The sequence below is a fragment of the Podarcis raffonei genome, chromosome 12, assembly GCF_027172205.1.
Source record: "Podarcis raffonei isolate rPodRaf1 chromosome 12, rPodRaf1.pri, whole genome shotgun sequence".
NCBI classification, from domain to species: Eukaryota; Metazoa; Chordata; class Lepidosauria; order Squamata; family Lacertidae; genus Podarcis; species Podarcis raffonei.
Window position 1 is genome coordinate 8,817,215 of NC_070613.1, and position 22,705 is coordinate 8,839,919.

Genomic DNA, 22,705 nt, shown 5'->3' on the forward strand with positions numbered 1-22,705 from the left:
CAGAAGGGCAATCTGGCCAAGGCATGAGGGGCATTATGGGTAGCAGAAGGGCAATCTGACCAAGGCATGAGGGGCATTATGGGTAGCATAAGGGCAATCTGACCAAGGCATGAGGGGCATTATGGGTAGCAGAAGGGCAATCTGACCAAGGCATGAGGGGGATTATGGGTAGCAGAAGGCAATTTGGCCAAGGCATGAGGGGCATTATGGGTAGCAGAAGGGCAATCTGACCAAGGCATGAGGGGGATTATGGGTAGCAGAAGGCAATCTGGCCAAGGCATGAGGGGCATTATGGGTAGCAGAAGGGCAATTTGGCCAAGGCATGAGGGGCATTATGGGTAGCAGAAGGGCAATTTGGCCAAGGCATGAGGGGCATTATGGGTAGCATAAGGGCAATCTGACCAAGGCATGAGGGGCATTATGGGTAGCAGAAGGGCAATCTGACCAAGGCATGAGGGGCATTATGGGTAGCAGAAGGGCAATCTGGCCAAGGCATGAGGGGCATTATGGGTAGCAGAAGGGCAATTTGGCCAAGGCATGAGGGGCATTATGGGTAGCAGAAGGGCAATCTGGCCAAGGCATGAGGGGCATTATGGGTAGCAGAAGGGCAATCTGGCCAAGGCATGAGGGGCATTATGGGTAGCAGAAGGGCAATTTGGCCAAGGCATGAGGGGCATTATGGGTAGCAGAAGGCAATCTGGCCAAGGCATGAGGGGCATTATGGGTAGCAGAAGGGCAATTTGGCCAAGGCATGAGGGGCATTATGGGTAGCAGAAGGCAATCTGGCCAAGGCATGAGGGGCATTATGGGTAGCAGAAGGGCAATCTGGCCAAGGCATGAGGGGCATTATGGGTAGCAGAAAGCCTGAGATGGGCAAAACCATCTGTTCCATCCCCTGCCACAGTGTTGAAATGGATTACAACCCCTTTATGTGGAATATTAGAGGCTGTCCGTAATGCAGACAGAATGTTGGGTAACACACACAGGACCAAACTATGTTACATGGAAGCACATTTGCTTGTAGTCCTTTTTTCAAATGCCACTTTGCGAGGGAGCTATTGGAAGCTGATAGGTGTGTGGGGGTGCCTCACCTTTTTTCACTGCTTTACATTTCTCTGCTCTAAATGAATTCCACCCCTGCCCAGGTGGCTTTTCTGCCTGTTATGTACTGAGTTGAATAGGATCCAAAATGCAGCAGTCTGATTGGTCCTAGAACAATAGGATTCAGAATGGAGCAGTCTTATTGGTCCGTAGGAGCCACCCAATCCAACTCCAGGTGGAAGTGAATCCGCAACCTGATTGGCCTACAGGAGAATCCCAGAACTAGCCAATCACGTGGGGCCCATTGTGTAAATAATGTATATAAAGCAGACATTTCGGGGGAACTTCCATTCCTCACTACTATGAGCTGAATAAAGAGCATGAAATCCACACTAGACTCCAAGTATATTTCACTGCCCATGGGATGGTCGATGCACAATCAAAATCCCACAGAGGAAAAATAAGATGGCAGGGGAGGACAGCTATCTCGATTGGAGAACGGCAAGGCGAAGAAATGGCTCAGCAGCTCCCCTCCTCCTTGCCATTTTTATACACACACACATACATGCACTTGAGAAATAGATTCTCCAATGGACAGATATCGCTCTTATGTGATTGTAATTGTGGGGCACCGGAATCGTTGCATCACATAATTTTTGATTGTGCATTTCACTCATCGGCCAGGAGCAAGTTTCTTGCTCAATATCTAAAGGGAATTGCCGATGATACGAATGAAGCCAAACTGAGATATCTATTAAATGATGACGACCCCCTAAGATCACTCATGGTTGCCAGATTCTTGATCAGCGTTCTATCCCTAAAGAAGAGAAACGGACTCCTGTGCGGCTCGGATAATCTCTTTAAACTATGATCTATGTTTTAGGATGTAATTAGGTGATATCACCATTGATGTCTTCTACTAATTTATGAGTAGAGGGTGATGTTTATGTTACAAATTTATTGTAATGTATGACGTTGGTCTTTTGTTTTTGTTTTGCTTTGGTTCTTGTCTGTTTTTTGTAAGTTTTGGCGGTTTTAAATTTGGAGGTTTAAGTACATTATGTTGGTATGGGAAACTGTCGTGTGATGGGCCAATGGCCGTAATAAAGTTCAACACAATACATACATGCACACACAGCACAGTTGTCAGAAGGTGAGGCGTCTTATTTCCACGCTCACCTGTTGACACCTGCCGCAACCATCAGCTGCTAAAAAGCACAAGGCGGTTCCACAGCGAACCTTTGCTTCAGGTCTCCCACAAATCAATGGTTGGTGCAAGGAGGGTTTGGACAGAGAGTTTGGAAAGAGGGGAGTCCAGATATCTGAGAAAATACCCGGTGTGTGTGCGTGTGGAACATGTGAAAAACGAAAACAAGGAAGGTGCAGCTTTTGCAAAAGAAACACACAACTCGTTGAACAAATCCCGACTTTCAAGCTGTTCTTCAGATCACTCCAGGATGGTCTCCTGCCTTCAACCGTCACCTTTCATAAAACGTTAACCCACTAGCCAAACCAACAAAGTCCCACTGGGTCATCGGACATCACTGCAGCTGTTAGGGAGCCCACGGGTTTGCTGAACATCTTGGATCCTTTTCAGCAGCCGTCGGATCTAGTGACACCCTGGAGCAGCGGTTCTCAACCTGTGGGTCCCCAGATGTTGTTGGACTACAACTCCCATCATCCCTGAGCTCTGGCCTTGCTAGCTAGGGGTGATGGGAGTTGTAGTTCAACAACATCTGGGGACCCACAGGTTGAGAAAGGCTGCTCTGGAGGATGTGCGTGGACACGGACAGATGCATTTTGAGCTTCTGTCAAGCAGCTGTGCATCACTGTGGTGCGTGGAAGACTGACAGTAGGTGGAGCCAGACCCAATGACAAGCAGAGACAACTGACTCTGGTCTTTCTAGGAGACCAGAGTTAGTTGTCTCCGCTTGCCGTTGGGTCTGGCTCCACCTACTGTCAGTGCCAGTGATGGAAAGAAGATAAAGTCCCTACCAGAGAAGAATGGCAAATCAAGTTGATGGGCTATGCCAAAATGGCTAAAATGAGAATCAGAAATCAGGAAGACCAAACTTGTAACAAGGAATGGGGGAAATTGAAAACTTATCTTAAAGACCATTGTAAACAGTCAGTAGGACTGGAATATCACTTGTAGTTTAATGGCGGATTTTGGATACAATGGATTTGGATTACAGTCATCCCTCATGTTACGTCCGCTTCATGTTACGTTCTTTCAGGTTATGTCTTGAAGTGACCCGGAAGTACCAGAAAGGGTTACTTCCAGGTTTTGCCGCTCGCGCATGCGCAGATGCGCAAAATGATGTCACTCGCATGCGCAGAAGCGGCAAATTGCAACCCGCACATGCGCAGATGCGACACTGCGGGTTGCGTTCCTTTCATGTTGCAAATGGACCTCCGGAATGGATCCCGTTTGCAACCAGAGGCACCACTGTATTATAAAAGATGCGGGAGGAAACAATTAATAGCAGGACCCACAAAGGGGAGGAGGGAAGTCCAGGAGATTCCTTGGAATCTCGTTTTTATGTTGTATGCTGGACAAGTGATTGTGAAATTTTAATCTGAAAAACCAAATAAATAAATTTATTTTAAAAAAAAACTAACTCTGGTCTCACCACTGGGATCTTCCTCCACGCTGAGTTTTACCAAGACTAAAATGAAGGAGGGAGCCTACAGGCATTTCATTAGTTTGAATGGGTCTACTCTAGAGTAAAACATAATTGAATACTGCCAGCTGCAAGCAGAAAGGCAGGCAGGCAGGCGATGGCTAGCTGAGGGTCAGATGAAGGATGGTGGGGAAGTACCCCATTTATCCTAATGGACCAGAATCTGGTGTTTGAGAAAGCACAACGTTTGAGCCCTGTAGGAAGGTGTTCCCTGCAACTCAACTCACCTGTTTGTTGGAATAGACGTGGTTTTTGTTCCGGTTGGTATCCAAGAGGCCTCCGCATTTGCCCAAGGCTGCGAGATCTTTCATAATAGAGTTGAGCGCCTCCTCTTCGTCTGCAGAAGAAAGGAAATAGATTTAGTCTTGTGAAACCTGAGGTTCTCTCCTTCTGGACCTCTCCAAGGCCCATACCACAGCACTTTAAAATAATGATAATAATATGCGGATTTTTCTCAATATCAGCAATTGGGTTAGAAGACCGGGGCAGAGGCTAATTCAAGAACGAGTGATCCGAGATTCCCACATGTGTAAGACAAGCTACGGCATGAATCTTTTATTATTAGCAGAGCGGAAAGGAAGTCTACAACGAGAACCAAGTATGCGCAGAGAGATAAGTGCGTTAAAATGAGAACACTTCACACAATTTATATAGTTGCAAATTTGTTTGTATTTTCAGACAGTAACTCTTGAGTACATTTTTTTAAAAAAATCAGTCATAAGTGCCAGTGTGGCAGACTGTGAAATCTATACATGTAGAAAAGGCTTAAAAAAAAAATGGGTACAAATACGTGCATTGATACTGCAGATTTTAAAGGTTAATATCCAATTGAAGCCAGAACTTTTTTTCTGTTAGGGTTAATGGATACCCAACTGGAAAAGGACTGTGGAAGATTATTCCAGTATATGATTACAGCGGCGAATTTTACACACAAAAAGATGGAAAGATACAGCCTTCCCCTACTATGGAAGAATGGTTGATACAATTATTGGACTATTCTGAGATGGCAAAATTAATGGGTTTAATTAGAGAAAAAATATTATTGACATTTATTAAAGACTAGAAACTTCTTATGGACTTTTTGTGCGTAAGAGAAAATGAACTCGTAACATTTGGATTTGAAGACTGAAAAAACATTGGCTTATAGAAAACAGAATAGCTGGAAGCTAATGAGCGAATACTATATTTAGCTGATATATATTTTCCATTTTCTTTCCTTTCTCTTTTTCTCTCCCTCTTCGCTCCTCTTTTTTTTCTTTTTGCCCCTGTTCCTTTTTAGATTATAATTTTTAGTCTGGCATATTATAAAAAAGATACTTTGAATTGGGTATGAACTTTTGTATGTATATCTTTTTATAAGTATCAATAAAAACAGTTGTTGCTGGTTTTTAAAAAAGGAAATCTATACCTGTAGGTATCTCAGAAAATTCTGATGGGGTGCTTGGTGGAAAAAATAGGAAAATGCGAGTATTACCCTGGTTGAGCCGGGAATCCCTTTCCATAAATTACCAGAATGGGGCAGTGTGGTCCTGTAATTGTCAGTGGTAAGGAGCTGTCATTATGTTTCCCTGGGGTTCTCCACCCAAGAGAAAGAAGATCACCAGTCTGAAGCGGCAGAAGATGCTGCAAATCTAAATGTTTCCTTTATGCATGGAAACACTGATCCAGTTCACAGGTTGCAAGTAACCAGGCCTGGATGCCAGCAGTCGAAGGCTTTTGGCAGTGGCCAAGAGTCCCCATGTGTTAGAAGGGTGACTGGTCATTCTGGCATTGCTGTGCCACCTTAATGCCCTCTTTCCACCGTGGCTCCCAGGTGACATTTTAGTCACGGATGGGCAGCAGGGCCACTTCTCAACAGGAGCTAAACTTGGCTCCTGTCCGCGGCGGTCGTGCACCATTTTAAATTGCCTCAAATGCGATGCCCCAGCAGCCAGTAAGTCTTCACAAATCTCTGGACTGGTGTGCTACATTCTGGGCAGATTAAGATGGCAGGCAGCCACTGTGGATGAATCCCATTTCAAAGGTGGAGGAGCACCTCTCCTCTGCTAAAATGTGGCAAGGAGGACAATGGAAGGTGTGACTAATAATAATAAGTTTTAAGTTGTGGGTGAACATCTCAGACGACACAGCGATTCTTCAAACAGCTCTTGTTTATTCACAGGCCAGAACAGAACTGAACTGAAGGGTTCAGCCAGCCTGCTTATATAGATAGAGCTCCACTACAACGCAACTGTAACACTTTCTGTAACTATCCAATCCCTGAACGTCACTTTCAATCCCTTATTTGCATATGTGGACCTGAGTGAAAACTATCTACAGTATCCGCCTGCTGCCCTAGGGTGAGAACTTCAGTACATAACAATAATAATAATACATTTTATTTATACCCCGCCCTCATGAGGCATCTGATCATAGCCTGCATTTTAATCAAGGCTTATATTTTGATCAGATTCCTGTATTCTAAAAATGACCTTAAAGAAATATATATTTGTAAATGTTTGTATCTCTCATGCCAGGCAGAAACCATACTCTGGCAGCTGTTTATCTTCTTGATCAAGGGCCCCCCTGATCTATAGCAGTGTCTCAGGGTTGTAAAAGGAAAAAACAGGCTGGGAGCAAAAGGTCACACTGACCATACAAATTATAGAATACAATCAAGGTTGCAAAAACACAATTAAATAGTAATAATTATTGTGCCTCCCATTAAACTTGAGCCACATCTTCCTAAGGTTAAAAGGGCAAAAGATGAAATGTTAGTTAAGGCGCCTAGTCTAGGGCAAAAGGTTATCTGGTAATTAAGGTGCCTGGTCGAGGTAAATGTAAGATATATGACTACTTATTTGCCAATTATAAATAGAAGGAAATATAGCTCTTTGTCTCCCATAAAAGGTAATAGGAAATGGGTGTATCTTTTATGATTGGTTCTAGCAAACAGCCAATAGGAATTTTAACCAGGCTGATTGGACAGAGGCAGCCAAAGGAGGAGCAAGGGGGCTGAGCTGAGGGAATATAAGTGCTGGCCATAATGGCAGGAGGCCAGGCCAGAGCTTGGTAACCATATACCACTGTGCCTCACATTTATTTGTCTGACAAATAAATTATTATTTTAATTTCTCTATTGCTGCGTTGAATATTTCATTCCAGCTAAGCGTTAACCACAAGCAGGGTGCTACACTCCCTGGCCAGAGCCAGGCTCAGGACGGCTAACACCAGTAAAATTACAGTAAAAACATAAGGGGGGGGGACCAATTTAAAATACAGGTTAAAATGCAATTTAAAATGCAGCCTCATTTTTTAAAAGTAGCCCATAGATCAAAACCATAAGGGGAGGAAAACATAAGGGTCCAAACCAAAGGCCAGGCGGAACAGCTCTGTCTTGCAGGCCCTGCGGAAAGATGTCAAGTCCCGCAAGGCCCTAGTCTCTTGTGACAGAGCGTTCCACCAAGTCGGGGCCAGTACTGAAAAGGCCCTGGCCCTAGTTGAGACCAATCTAGCCACCTTGCGACTTGGGACCTCCAAAGTGTTGTCATTTGTGGACCTTAAGGTCCTCCGCGGGGCATACTAGGAGAGGCAGTCCCGTAGATACGAGGGTCCTAGGCCGCATGTGGTGGTTGTGGCAGCAGGGGGGAAAGTGTGGCTGCATTGGTGCATGTTGCAGTTTGGGGGGGCAGTACTGTGCTGCAGGACCCCTGAAGTCTGGCACCAGCCCCTTAGTTAATGCTTTACTAGGACCCTTCCGAATTGGGCTCTTTTCTTTGTCCCTGCTCACACTGGGGAGATTGTGAGTCACGATCCCTGACTTCGCATTACGACAAAACCAGGTTGTAGTTTGTTTTGCTCTGAAGGACCACAGGTCAGCAAGCCTTGGCTACAGACTGAAGTTTGTCATGAGCAAAACATAACCAGGGAACCAGGCAGAGGGCCTTCTCGGTAGTGGCACTCACCCTGTGGAACGCCCTCCATCAGATGTCAAAGAGAACAACAACTACCAGACTTTTAGAAGACATCTGAAGGCAGCCCTGTTTAGGGAAGCTTTTAATGTTTGATGCATTACAGTATTTTAATATTCTGTTGGAAGCCGCCCAGAGTGGCTGGGGAAGCCCAGCCAGATGGCCGGGGTATAAATAATAAATAATAAATTATTATTATTATTATTATTATTATTATTATTATTATTACACAATCCCTGGTTCTGCCGTAACACTTTGCCACGGCTTGTGGTTTGTTTGTTGATTGACTGATTTAATTCGTATACTGCCCACCATCCGTAGATCTCAAGGAGGTTCACAACATAGAGATGCAAAACGAGAACACAAAATACATAAGACAAAAACAAACCAATCACACACACACCTCTCCCACAAACACATTGGAAAGACCACAGAATGGTCAATCAGCCCAAGGCCCAGTTACAGAGAAACATTTTCACCCGACGCCTAATGAAGGTGCCAGGCGAGCCTCCCTGGGGAGGTAAAGGTAAAGGTAAAGGTACCCCTGCCCGTACGGGCCAGTCTTGCCAGACTCTAGGGTTGTGCGCTCATCTCACTCTATAGGCCGGGAGCCAGCGCTGTCCGCAGACACTTCCGGGTCACGTGGCCAGCGTGACAAGCTGCATCTGGCAAGCCAGCGCAGTACACAGAACGCCGTTTACCTTCCCGCTGGTAAGCGGTCCCTATTTATCTACTTGCACCCGGGGGTGCTTTCGAACTGCTAGGTTGGCAGGCGCTGGGACCGAACGACGGGAGCGCACCCCGCCGCGGGGATTCGAACCGCCGACCATGTGATCGGCAAGTCCTAGGCACTGAGGTTTTACCCACAGCGCCACCCGCGTCCCTGGGGAGAGCATTCCATAAATGGGGAGCCACCACAAAAAGGCCCTGTTCTCATATTGCCACCCTCCAAACCTCTTGTGGAGGGGGCACATGAAGAAAGGCCTCAGGTGATGATTGCAGACGACTGCTTCTCTCCAGCGTGAGCCAGGAGGCATGTGTTGGAGCAAAGTGGCAGCAATTCGCTTGCGCATAATAAGCTCTTGGTTTATGGCTTCTCCAAATGCGCAAAACAGGTCTCTGTCTGCCTGTCCCTCACACGCGCAATATCCATAGAGATAAAAACCTAGAAAGCACAAGAACTTGTGAGGATATCAAGAGTAGCCTTATACCAGGACACAGAATCATAGAACCGTCAAGTAGGATGGGATCTCCAACGGCCATTTAGTCTCACCCCTTTCAATGCAGGAATCTCATCTAAAGCATCCATGACAGATGGCCAACAGGTCAGATCACTGAGCTACCCTGCCTCTTCTCATGGGCAGTGGAGATCTTTCCTCACTCTTCTACACGATTTTGGTTTTAACCAGATATGCCAGTTGCCAAATCCAGAGGATTTATGTGTGCAGCTACGGGCTATGTGTTCTACTAAGCTAGCACTGTTTCACCCAAAACCATTCAAATCCTGCTCCAGGCCTTGTCCTGCTCGCTCTACTGCTGCCCGTCAGTCAGGTGGCTTAAAGACAACATCTGCCTTCAGTGACTGGGAAATGTACAGCCCTGTGTTTTTCTCCCTCGGCAGCAGTCCAGAAGGATGAACTAACAAGGGAAGACCACACTGATTCGCGGAAGAGTCGCTTCCCCCTCTGCTTGATCTCCAAAAACATTTGTACTTCAGGAAACCCCTTTCTCCTGAGTTCTGTAAACAAAAATAGATGGCAGGATGCTCCTTCAGACAGTCCCGTGTGTGTGGCTTAAACAATAAGAAAACTTGTTTGTTAAAGCATCAGTGGAGCGATGCTCAACCTCCAAAATAATAATAATCAGAATTCATTGGAGAAGACAGATCAGAAGAGCTGGCATCACGGCTTGCAAAGCTGCTGCTCACTCAGTCCTGTTTACAAAGGATCTTGGGCAGAAATGGATTAATCCTGGCTCTTGGGGTCCAACCCCCCACCCCCAAGAGCAAAAGGCTTCCCTGAAGGGGCAGGTGTGCTATTTGAGCAACCAGTTCAATCGAGGCCCAAACAGTAAGGGGTGGGAGGGGGAGAAATTTGACTCCGTTTGCATTTAAAAGCAAACCTATCAAATCTGAACTTTCTGAAAGGATCTGTGGACTGAAATCCATACTTCAAAATCTGCAGTTCTCTGAATTTTGCGGTGCGGTTTTCCAGCCAAGTAATGTGCAGAAAAAGTGTGCCTGAAAATGCATGTGTTAGTGAAAATAACACACACAAAATCCACTATACGCTTAGCAAAAATGTATGCATTCGGCAAAATTGCATACAAACATTTGCACGTCAGGAGAAATGTGCTCTAAAATGCTGGGAAATTTTCCTGAGGATTAAAATAAATAAACAACCCACAAATTGTTGCAGAAATGCAAAGAACTGAATTGAAGACTCGAAAAATTAGAAACTGAAAGAACTGAAACCGACAGAACCACCCATCCCTACTTGTAAAAGTGGAATCAAGATCAGGTTTGAATGGAACAAACCTTCCAATAATCGCCTCTGAGAACAAGCAGGACCTGCTGCGCTGTTCTCCAAGTCTCTGCCCCAAACAGCTCTTTTCAAGGCGGAGTTCAGGAAGCCTTTTGTAGTAAGTGCTTTATAAGGGACACAAGTTCCTCACTGACTAGCAGAAAGGCAGCATATGACCGGGAACCCTGAAACATGTCAGGTGAGCAAAAAGAACCGCCATCTTGAAGGCATGCAGAATGACACAAGAACAGAGAATGGAGATCAATTGTCCCACATCAGAAAAAGGGCACTCCGCTATTAGGTAAAGGTAAAGGGACCCCTGACCGTTAGGTCCAGTCGTGGCCAACTGTGGGGTTGTGGCGCTCATCTCGCTTTATTGGCCAAGGGAGCCGGCGTACAGCTTCCGGGTCATGTGGCCAGCATGACTAAGCCACTTCTGGCGAACCAGAGCAGCACACGGAAACGCCGTTTACATTCCTGCCGGAGTGGTACCTATTTATCTACTTGTACTTTGACGTGCTTTTGAACTGCTAGGTTGGCAGAAGCAGGGACCGAGCAACGGGAGCTCACCCCATCGTGAGGATTCGAACCGCCGAACTTCTGATTCACAAGTTCTAGGCTCTGTGGTTTAACTCACAGCGCCACCCGCGTCCCTACTATTAGAAGTGCCAAATTATGGAACAATCTTCCTGGACAGTGCTGGTCCTAGGTTAGTTTTGATTTAGTTTTCTTCTGTCACTGCAGTCCATTCATTTGGATGACTGGCTTTGAACTGCCCTTCACAATCTCCTTTGGGAGGCTATGAACTCTCCTTCCTTGGAGGTTTTTAAGCAGAGGTTGGGTGGCCATCTGTTATGGATGCTTTAGTTGAGATTCCTGCATTGCAGGGGGTTGGACTAAAGGACCCTTGGGGTCTCTTCCACTTCTAAGATTCTATGAAGCTGTGGTCAGAGCGCAAGGCAAGTGGAATATGTTGCAATCTTTGCAAGCCACGGCAATCTGCTGATCCCCAGAGATTCCACAACCGATCGTTGTGTGCTGGGCCCAGGGGTTAACCCGAGCAATGCAGTCCAGGTTCGGTCCCAAATCCAAGGATTCCACGAGGAATTTCCTAACCATTCAGAGAGAATAATGGAACAGTGGCAAAAAGGAGGAGGAAAGCAGAGGCAGTGAGCTCTGAGGGGTTGTGGGGTGCCTCCTGCTGGGGTGTGGGTCTTGGCAATAATAATCATAATAATAAAATAATCATAATAATAAATATTTATTTATACTCCGCCCTTCCCGGTTCAAAAGCGGGCTCAGGGCGGCTAACAACAAATTTAAAACACTTAATTATAAAAGCAGCATAAAATACAGTATAAAAACATGAATAACAATAAAATTCAAAAATCAATTTAGGGGAAATAAGCATTAGATATCTACACCTGGCACCTGCACCATTGCTGGGGTAGCAGCTGGCACAAGAGCCCTCGCTAAGTTCGGGGCAGGGGAAGGTGAGGGAGCTGTGTGCCAGGGGCTGAAATTGACAGCCGTGGCAAGGAATTCAGGACAGCAACACAGACAAAAGCCAGAAGGCAACGTAACTCAAGTCCCAGCGCCAGCACTAAGACAGGACTGTCTGCCTTCTGCTCACTGAGGACACCGGTATCCGGTGCATTTGAAAACATTGGCACATTTCTTGTTCTTATGGCTGAAGAGTTATGGCGGAAAATGTGTGGGGAACGGCTGGCAACGTCCCCAGAAGCCTGTTTGCCAGTGGCAAGTGCTCTCTCTGTGTCTTCTCTGAGGATGGCAACACAAGCATCTCTCCATGGAGAAGTCTTTCAGTGATGTGAGCCCTCTCTCTGCTCGCAGTGCGAAGCGGCACGGCCCAGGTGCATGTTTGGCGCCTCTGTAAGAACCAGCACTTAAAACATGCTCCCTGGCAGTTTAGCATCCAAGTACATGGGAACACGTGGTCCTATAAATGTGTTCATTGGGATAACGTTAGTGTAAGCTGGATGGGGGACACTCAAGGGGGTGAATCAATAGGAGGGAGGGGCGCTTCATCTCTTCTGTACTCCCCAGTTATCTCCTCATAGGTAAAGGTAAAGGGACCCCTGACCATTAGGTCCAGTCGTGGCCGACTCTGGGGTTGTGGCGCTCATCTCGCTCTATAGGCTGAGGGAGCTGGCGTACAGCTTCCGGGTCATGTGACCAGCATGACTAAGCCGCTTCTGGCGAACCAGAGCAGCGCACGGAAACGCCGCTGACCTTACCACTGGAGCGGTACCTATTTATCTACAGTGGTACCTCAAGTTAAGTACTTAATTCGTTCCGGAGGTCCGTTCTTAACCTGAAACTGTTTTCAACCTGAAGCACCACTTTAGCTAATGGGGCCTCCCGCTGCTGCCACACCGCCAGAGCATGATTTCTGTTATCCTGAAGCACTATTTCTGGGTTAGCAGAGTCTGTATCCTGAAGCGTATGTAACCTGAAGCATATGTAACCCGAGGTACCACAGTACTTGCACTTTAACGTGCTTTCGAACTGCTAGGTTGGCAGGAGCAGGGACTGAGCAACAGGTGCTCACCCCATCGCGGGGATTTGAACCGCCGACCTTCTGATCGGCAAGTCCTAGGCTCTGTGGTTTAACCCACAGCGCCACCAGTGTCCCATCTCCTCATACGCACCCCCAATACATTACGATACGATAATCTTTATTGTCATTGTCCCATACAGAACAACAAAACTGGGGGGGGGGGAATCTACATAAGACACTCAAATCCGACAAGCCTGCTATCCCAGCTATCCCACCTGGTTAGCCCCCTAAAAACTCTGATACCCCATTTTAAAAATACGATACACTCCCATAGAAATTCCTTACACTGCATTTAAAACCAAAATCGCATTTGGATAGAAACTGTTTCTCAGACGGCTAGTCCTAGTCTTGATAACCCTGTACCTTCTTCCAGAAGGCAGAAGCGGAAAGAGAGAGAAAATGCCCCTCAGCTTGCATTTTCAGAGACTAATGGCAGGGGGAGAGAATTGAAGAAAACCTAGTCCATGGGTGCCTTTGAAGGGGATAATATGAGGGCAGGCGGAAGTCTTAAGCACCCACTCCTGCCTGCCACTCCCTGATGACTCTGCATTAACATTTCAAGGGAAACCCCCTCAAAATGCACCATCTGCCCTAAACCACCTTTGGGTGGGATTTTTGAGATGAGTGCAAAATAACAAGCACGTCCCCTGCCCCACCCATAGGACTGGTCCATCCACCTTCACTCCCCCCCCCGGCACCCCCAGCTAAGTGGCGCCTTCCCCTCGCAGACTTTCACATCACCTCAACTTCCCTTTTCAAGCAGTTCTTGAGAATCCGTTTGGCTTTCCCTCCCATTGCTTAGCTTTCAAATGCTATCTTTTGCCTCTCGGCCTGAAAGAGGAAATGAGAGGATTTGCAAAAAAGCCGAGTTTAAGAAAACACGCACTGCCTTGACAGTGGAATGGACTTCCTCGGGAGGTGGTGAAGTTTTTAAAGCAGAGGTTGAGTGGCCATCTGTCGTGTGTGCTTTAGTTGAGATTCCTGAATCACAGCGGGTTGGACTAGATGACCCTCGGGGTCCCATCCACCTACAATTCTATGAGTCTACGTAGTCCTGTTACTGCAAACATGAACCATCAAATCTTTTTGTTCAAATAAAACACACACACACCCTAAATGCTTTTCCCACCTCACAACCATGTTGCTAGCGTAATATTTAATGTGAGAGAGGAGGAACAGTAAATGACAGGCACAATAAGTGCTATTCGCCCTGCTTCCGAGTCTTCTCCACTGGCTGACTCAGGATTGTTTACTTATAGCGCAACCCTGCGCGCGTCTCTGGAGATATGCAGTCATACCTCATGTTATGTATGCTTCATGTTACGTTCTTTCAGGTTACGTCCTGCGGTGAACCAGAAGTACCGGAAAGGGTTACTTCTGGGTTTCGCCACTCGCGCATACACAGAAGCGCTAAATCATGCTTCGCGCATGAGCACAAGTGCCAAATCGCAACCCACGCATGCGCAGACGCGCTGCTGCAGGTTGCGCTCTTTTCATGTTGCGAATGGGCCTCCGGAACGGATCCCGTTTGCAACCAGAGGTAACACTGTAAATATTATTGAGCTTAATGGGTCTTGCTCTCCAGTGCAGGGCTGGGAAACCTCTGGCCCTCCAGATGTCGTTAAACTACAACTCCCATCAACCCTAGCAGCATTAACAAGGCGGATAGCCAACAGGTAAAGCTGGCCCCCGGAACCTGCACTGTGAGGAGCTGGGGTTTTAAAGAATATAGCCTTCCTCCACCACCCTCCTTTCATTCACATCACATTTGTAAACTGAACTGTGCCAATTTCAGCTTGAAATCATGAACCGAGGTTGCCTTCTTATCACTTGGACGTGGGGCTTTCCCGCCCGGTCTGAGATTCCTAACCGCAAGCCCTCGAACCTTTGCCACAAATCTGCCGCTGATTCAACCACCTGGCAGAATACCAGCGCCTCCCTCCCCCTAACCTAGTTGTGACAGCTCTGGAAGGCTCAGATCCTGTCTAGATTTCCCAGGCTCCGCTCCTCCTTGTGCGTATGTGTGTCTGTGTGCGTGGGGAATCGCTAAGAGGAGAATCTGCGTTCCTAGTTCGTCTTTGCCGTTTGAGAGCCGGATGAGAAAACAGCCACGAGAAAACAGGGTCAGCATCAGACCACCCAAACAGCTTAGCTGTCAAATGTGGGGGGAATATGGGAGAGACGAAGGAACAACTTAGCAACATTTGGAAGGTCTAGACAGGCCTGTTATTGTTGGCTTTGCAAGCAGGCTATTAGTTGGGAGAAAATTTGCCGTGGGTTCCAAGGATCTGCTTCCATCAACAATGGGAAAAGCAACAGAAACACCCCGTTTCGAAAGATTTAGGGGGCAGATGGTCGGGGGCGAAAGGAGGAAAGGGTTTGCAGGCTCGGTACAGAATGCTATATTTTCAGAATATCGATCCGAAAAGACCACCAGGGAGTTGTGGTCCCCTATCTATTATAAAACTTGAAAACACAACAGGACCACCTGTGAGTTTGGTGGTCCTTCCCCAAGGACTTAGGCTCAAACGTGGCTTATGTGAGGATGGGAGACCCCTGCAGTCCAGAGGGCACCAAGTGATCACTGAACAAAAGCCTCAGCATTCTGCAGTCATGGATTAAAAACCTAGGATTAAGATAAGAAACTGCAATCGTCACAGTCTTGGCTCTTTGTGGCTGCTAAGAGCAAACAATGACTGCTAACACGTCCTGTTTGTACAAATGCTGCCTTCACTTTTTACTGCAACAGCAAACAGGCAGCCAGGTGGCTTCAAGTCTCAGCTTCCTTGGTGGAAACTATGCACATATAAAAAAAAGTGAAAATCCTTTTTTTAAAAAAAAAAAGTTTGGAAAAATACCTTGAAATTTGCATAGCTCACTGTAGCCATCTAGTGTCACATTTGTATACTGCACGTCACAAAAAATTAAAATGGTTAATTTTTAGCTGTGTAGCTGAATCCCTTCTCTGTGCAGATGTGTGGTAGTGTTCGACACAACAAAGGACATATACACCATATGTTCACATTCCCCCTTGCCTGCAAAAAATTATGGAAACTGTAGTTTCCCCCTCACAGGACTACAATTCCCGGTACCCTTAACAAACTACAGTTCCCAGGTTTCTCTGGAGTGGGGGCGAGTGCTTTAAATGTTTAGCATTGGCCTAGCATGTGGTAGGGTGAGACGCAGGTGGCGCTGTGGTTTAAACCACTGCGCCGCTTGGACTTGCCAATCAGAAGGTCGGTGGTTCAAGGCCCCATGACGGGGTGAGCTCCCGTTGTTCGGTCCCTGCTCCTGCCAACCTAGTAGTTTGAAAGCATGCAGTACAAGTAGATAAATAGGTACCGCTCCGGTGGGAAGGTAAATGGCGTTTCCGTGCGCTGCTCTGGCTTCACCAGAAGCGGCTTAGTTATGCTGGCCACATGGCCCAGAAAAACTGTCTGCGGAAGCGGACAAACGCCGGCTCCCTCAGCCTGTAAAGCCGTAACCCCAGAGTCGTTCGCGACTGGACTTAACTGTCAGGGGTACCTTTACCTAGCATGTGGTATACATTTTACCTATTCCTCCGGGGAGCTGAGAGATACTGAGGCATCTGATCATAGCCTGCATTTTTAATCAAGGCTTATATTTTGATCAGATTCCTGTATTCTAAAAATGACCTTAAAGAAATATATATTTGTAAATGTTTGTATCTCTCATGCCAGGCAGAAACCATACTCTGGCAGCTGTTTATCTTCTTGATCAAGGGCCCCCCTGATCTATAGCAGTGTCTCAGGGTTGTAAAAGGAAATTACAGGCTAGGAGCAAAAGGTCACACTGACCATACAAATTATAGAATACAATCAAGGTTGCAAAAACACAAATAGTAATAATTATTGTGCCTCCCATTAAACTTGAGCCACATCTTCCTAAGGTTAAAAGGGCAAGAGCTAATACAAACAGCAGCTGGCTAGGGAAGAGGCTTCTCTCTGAAACTGCTTTGAATCTTTAGAATTTAGAATTTAGCTTAGCTTTTACTAAGTTCCCTTTCTTCTAAAAAAAAACTATATATGTTATGAAATATATTGGCTTAAATGTAATTATGCAAAGGATTTAGAAAGTAAGAAATCATAGAATCATAGAAGAGTTGGAATAGACCATGAGGGCCATTGAGTCCAGACACCTGCCGAGCAGAAAACACCATCAGAGCACTCCTGACATATGGTTGTCGAGCCTTTGCTTGATGACCTCCAAAGAAGGAGATCTTTCATTGATAATGTGTGGGGAGATGAACAAAAAGATCTGTTCAGATAAAATTAGCCATCATCTGTTTTGGAGTGAATAGGGCAATAGGGCAAAAGATGAAATGTTAGTTAAGGCGCCTAGTCTAGGGCAAAAGGTTATCTGGTAATTAAGGTGCCTGGTCGAGGTAAATGTAAGATATATGACTACTTATTTGCCAATTATAAATAGAAGGAAATATAGCTCTTTGTCTCCCATAAAAGGTAATAGGAAATGGGTGTATCTTTTATGATTGGTTCTAGCAAACAGCCAATAGGAATTTTAACCAGGCTGATTGGACAGAGGCAGCCAAAGGAGGAGCAAGGGGGCTGAGCTGAGGGAATATAAGTGCTGGCCATAAGGGCAGGAGGCCAGGCCAGAGCTTGGTAACCATATACCACTGTGCCTCTTATTTATTTGTCCGACAAATAAATTATTATTTTAATTTCTCTATTGCTGCGTTGAATATTTCATTCCAGCTAAGCGTTAACCACAAGCAGGGTGCTACAATACGATACAATATTCTTTATTGTCATTGTCCCATACAGAACAACGAAATTGAAAAATCTACATAAGACATTCAAAACCCAACAAATCTGCTATCCCAGCCTGGTTAGCCCCCTAAAAACTCTGATACCCCATTTTTAAATGCAATATACTCCCATATAGAGAGGTGCCATTTTGGGATTTGTACGGGTGGAGATGCATCTTTTTCCTGAGCAGGTGCATGAACACATGGAGGGCCAAGCAGAGAGGTCGGAGGGCCACATTCAGCTTATGGGCCTGAGATTCCCCAGCCTTGCACTACAGTATAGGGACTGCCATCTGTTGCCTCTGCCCATCCCAATGACAAACACTAGTAATAAAGATAAATATAACGGTGGAAAACAGCACAAGTGGGCCTTTAAAAGGAAGAATATCGTTACTGGGCCCACACACTGTGCAGATAAAAAACCAACCAACCCAGAAATCCCTCCTCTCTCTCTTTCTCTCTCGTAATGAAATACTTGGGCAGCTGTTTTTCCTGGACCTTACAAGCGTTGTGTTCTCCGATACGACTAAAAGAATATTTGAGTTCTAAAACAGGGATTTCCCTCCCCTGTTCCCCAGGCTAGCTTCCCCTATCACTTATCGCTGCAATAAAACCATAACCAGAGGGGTTTGCAATCCGTCGCCACGGCAACTGCCCTGCGGTCCAAAACAGAGAAGGCCTGAGGGAAGGCCGGAGTGGCCGCATTCCTTGCGTCCCACTCGCTCCTGCCTGAAGTTTCTGGTTTCTCGTACACGGGGGGGGGGGCAGGGAGCAGAGGGAAAGCAGCTGCGTCAACACTGTGTGCCTTCGGTGTGGCGTGCGAATCGCCTTCAGAGCCGAATTGCACAAGGTTGATCCCATGCAAACACACCCCATTCCACCTTCCTTCTCCGTCTAGGAGAGGAGGAATCTCAGCAGCTTCAGGGATCCAGCCCACCGACTAACTTCTGCATTTGGTGGTGGGCATGCCCTTTGTGCCTGTTGTCTTTGTCCATGGAGCTTTTATGGTGCTGGAGGAGACTCTTGAGAGTCCCATGGACTGCAAGATCAAACCTCTCCATTCTGAAGGAAATCAGCCCTGAGTGCTCACTGGAAGGACAGATCCTGAAGCTGAGGCTCCAATACTTTGGCCACCTCATGAGAAGAGAAGACTCCCTGGAAAAGACCCTGATGTTAGGAAAGATGGAGGGCATAAGGAGAAGGGGACGACAGAGGACGAGATGGTCGGACAGTGTTCTCGAAGCTACCAGCATGAGTTTGACCAAACTGTGGGGGGCAGTGGAAGACAGGAGGGCCTGGCGTGCTCTGGTCCATGGGGTCATGAAGAGTCAGACACGACTAAACGACTAAACAACAACAACTGCCCTTTGTGAACAAGCGGACCCACAGCTGAGAGCCAGCTGCCTGCCAATCATCCCAGTCGTTTAATCACATAATTGTAGAGTCAGAAGGGACCCATCTGGAATGCAGGAATATGCAGCTGTCCCATACGGGGATCGAACCTGCAACCTTGGCATTATCATAGGAATCTCATGGGTAAATATGGTCAAGAGGATGCTGAATTGGATGGGACATTATATACCAGGGATCGGCAAAGCTTACAGGGCATGGGCCGGATCACTCCCGCGGAGATCCTCTGTGGGCCGGGCGGTGCAGCGCAATGCTGGAAATCACTTCTGTGCATGCCCAGATGCCGAAAATCGCTCCTGCGCAGAAGCTTCTGGGAATGCGCAGAAGCGATTTCGGGCACCGCGGACATGCGCAGACATGATTTCCAGGGTCTGAGCATGCGCAGAAGCAATTTCTGGAGCAGAGGAAGAGAGTCCCAGCGCCGTGCTGGTTTAGCGCAGTGCGCGGGAACTCGCCGAACAAGCACCTCGGTTCAGGGGTGGCTTGTGGGCCAGTTAAAAGGCCTCCGTGGGCCGCAGGTTGGGGACCCCTGTTATATACAGATGAAACTGATCATCTCATCCGGATTTAAGTTTATAATCTTGGTTGGAGCAAGCCGTGGGAAATCCGGCTAGATGGTTGCTGTTTTTTAATTTTCTTGTTTGATTAGTTTATTATCTTGAATATGGAAACAGAGTCTGTTAACCTGGATAATTAGTAGTGGTGCTGCTATTTAAAGAGCCACCCACGTGGCGGTCAAAAGTAAACATCAGCATTCTGCTCAAAATATCTGTATGTTATCACTCTGGAATAGCATGCAAAAAAAACAAACAAAAAACTGTGGGAGTAAAATTAATTCAACTTGAATTAATATTTAGGATTTAGGTCTTTGTTGATTTGCTCCTATACATGGTAAACGAATGCCCAGGGTTCCTGCCCCTTTTAATTGTCGGTTACACATAGGAGGAATGCTGACAACTGAGGCTTGCAACGCTGCCCGTGTTCAGCCAGGTGAGAAACAGTAAGGTGAGACAGCCAGGTGAGGCATTCAACGCAGAAAAGGTGACACCAGCACAGACCCTGAAGGAACTCATCTAGAGAAGCTAATGTTTGAAACTGATAATGGCTACTTATAACAGCATAATGCTCTTGAGAAGGGTGGTTTTTTTAACGGTATCAAAATCCTGTTAAATAAAATACCAATTTCCTAGAATGAAAGTTGGCAAAGTTCACAACTCCACTCCCCACAAACCAGGCAAAGCATCAACAGTTCAGACAGTAGAGTATGAGCCTCTTAATGGGTTTTGGGTTCAAGCCCCGCACTGGGCAAAAGATTCCTGCATTGCAGGGGGCTGGACTAAATGACTCTTGTGGTCCCTCTACCATTCTATGACTCTACCAGCTCATGCAAATGCACAAAATATGGACAAAAAAGCAGGTAACACGCCACACACCCCGTGCCTCAAAAAAGCAAGCTACCCCTCAACTAAGAAAGACGGGGTTCACTGCAGGCCCTAAGGTTGTTGCCTGATGGAACCCACCATCTTTTATTTTTATTTTAAAATAATTTTTATTGAATGATTTTATGTTACAAAAAAGCATTACAACCATACTACCACAAAATATAACTGAGAAATAAAAATTACATTCATCAATATTTTGTTTATTTGTTATTTACCGTCTTATTTCCTCCCAAACATTCCATCCAAAACACACACCTGCACAAACACACACAAAAATAAAAAAATGATAATAAATATTCCCCCCCCCTTTTATCTTACAAAATCTTTTCTTCAGTTTTGACTTCCTGTCAAGTCCCTTCGCATATGTTTTATCTTAGAAACACAAAACAATAAACCTTTCTACAGTGGTACCCCGCAAGACGAACGCCTCGCAAGACGAAAAACCCGCTAGACAAAAGGGTTTTCCGTTTTGGAGGCGCTTCGCAAAACAAATTTCCCTATGGGCTTCCTTCGCAAGACGAAAGCCCATAGGGAAATCTCCGGGACAGCGGGGAAGCGCAGCGCGTCTTCCCCACTGTCCTCGGACCTCCTCCGAAGGCTGGCGGTGGGGCGGAGAGACCTCCTCCCGCCGCCAGCCTTCAGAAGGCTGCTCCGAAGGCTGCCGGTGGGGCGGAGAGACCTCCTCCCGCCGCCAGCCTTCGGAAGGCTGTCCTGAAGACTTGCGGTGGGAGGAGGGTTTTCCTTCCCACCGCCAACATTCAGAATGCTGTTCTGAATGTTGGTGGTGGGGAGGAAAAACCCTCCTCCCACCGCAAGCCCTGGGAACAGAGGAGAAGCACTGCGCGCCTTCCCCTCTGTTCCCGTACCTGTCCTGAAGGTTTGCGGTGGGGAGAAAAGCCCTTCTCCGCACCGCCAGCCTGGCAAGCGGTCTCCATAGGAACGCATTAATTGATTTTCAATGCATTCCTATGGGAAACCGTGCTTCGCAAGACGAAAAACTCGCAAGAAGAAAAAACTTGCGGAACGAATTAATTTCGTCTTGCGAGGCACCACTGTATATAGATTTCCCAATGCATTCAGAAAACGTAATAAATCCTTAATTGTTGTCCACCACGGAACCCACAATCTTTTAAAGTGTCACAATCTGGGGCTGACATCTATTGTGATTAAAGTCATGGGCATCTAGCAGCAAATGCAAACTCTGCCTGTTGGTTCTCTCGCTTGATTGATGTACCACACAGAAGTGTTGGCAAGAACTTAAAATGTCCGCCATTGTGCTCTGCCACCAGCAGGAAGCCAAGGTTGGAAAAAGTAAGAGATCTTACCCATGGTCATATCTTCATCAGTTCTGTATCCCACGAGTCGAGGGCACTTGTGCCGTACAGGCCTTCAGGTTCAAGGGCTGCACACCTGCGACAGGAAGAATGAAGATTATTAGATAGTGAACCTTGTAGACGGACATGGCAGAGTCAAATGTGGTCGCATCGCCTGTGCCAAAAAGCATCTCATCACGACCTTTATGTGACTAAAAACCACAGCATTTTGCCTCCATCCTCCCCAAGTGCTGTGTCTACCTGTCACCCCTTTGGAGGCAGAACAACATACCGTATTTTTCGCTCTATAACACGCACCAGACCATAACATGCACGTAGTTTTAGAGGAGGAAAACAAGAAAAAAAATATTCTAAACGAAATAGTGGATATATGATTTTTGTGGTTCATGCTGTGGCCACAGACATGTGATCTGACAGTGAGTTTGGAGTAGCCCAATGCAAAAATCCTGAGGATCCATGTGGATCCATGCTTTGTAACCACGGAGGAGGGAAGGAAGGGGAACCATGGATCCTCTGCTCACGACTGCAGCAGATCCCCCCCGCTACCCGCAGGCATTTGCTCCATAACATGCACAGACATTTCCCCTTACTTTCTAGGAGGAAAAAAGTGAGTGTTATGGTGCAAAAAATACAGTATGTCACTAGTGTCTGTTAATTCAGACACAGCACCAAACCATGGTTACTGCAAAGTCACTACAAACCATGGTTTCCCATTCTCAATTGCTGGGCAGGCAAACCATGGTTTGTTAGGTCAAACATCACGCCAAACCGTTGTAATACTTCCTTATCTGAATTGGGCTCACAGTGGTGTGTACTGCCCTAAATCATTGAAGGACCAGTTGTTTTCAGCAATCAGTTGAACTATTTCTAGGGTTGCCATATGCCCTCCTTTTCCAGGACATGTCCTCTTTTTCATGGGTATGTAAAATGAGAGTTGCCATAGCGATCCATA

The 22,705-nt window shown here is 46.5% G+C and overlaps 1 protein-coding gene across 1 annotated transcript in view; it reads right to left on the minus strand.

The window, feature by feature from the left end:
* The window catches only part of LOC128424067 (mitogen-activated protein kinase kinase kinase 3-like), a 64,515-nt gene extending 42,690 nt beyond the window's left edge, over positions 1 to 21,825 (minus strand). Inside the window, exons 1-2 of the mRNA XM_053409854.1 lie at positions 21,745 to 21,825; positions 3,953 to 4,062 (exon numbers count right to left, since the gene is read on the minus strand). Of these exons, the coding sequence (XP_053265829.1) occupies positions 3,953 to 4,062; positions 21,745 to 21,754 (120 nt within the window). The 5' untranslated portion in view covers positions 21,755 to 21,825. The remainder of the gene's footprint in view (positions 1 to 3,952; positions 4,063 to 21,744) is intronic.
* Between the last annotated feature and the right edge of the window lie 880 nt (positions 21,826 to 22,705).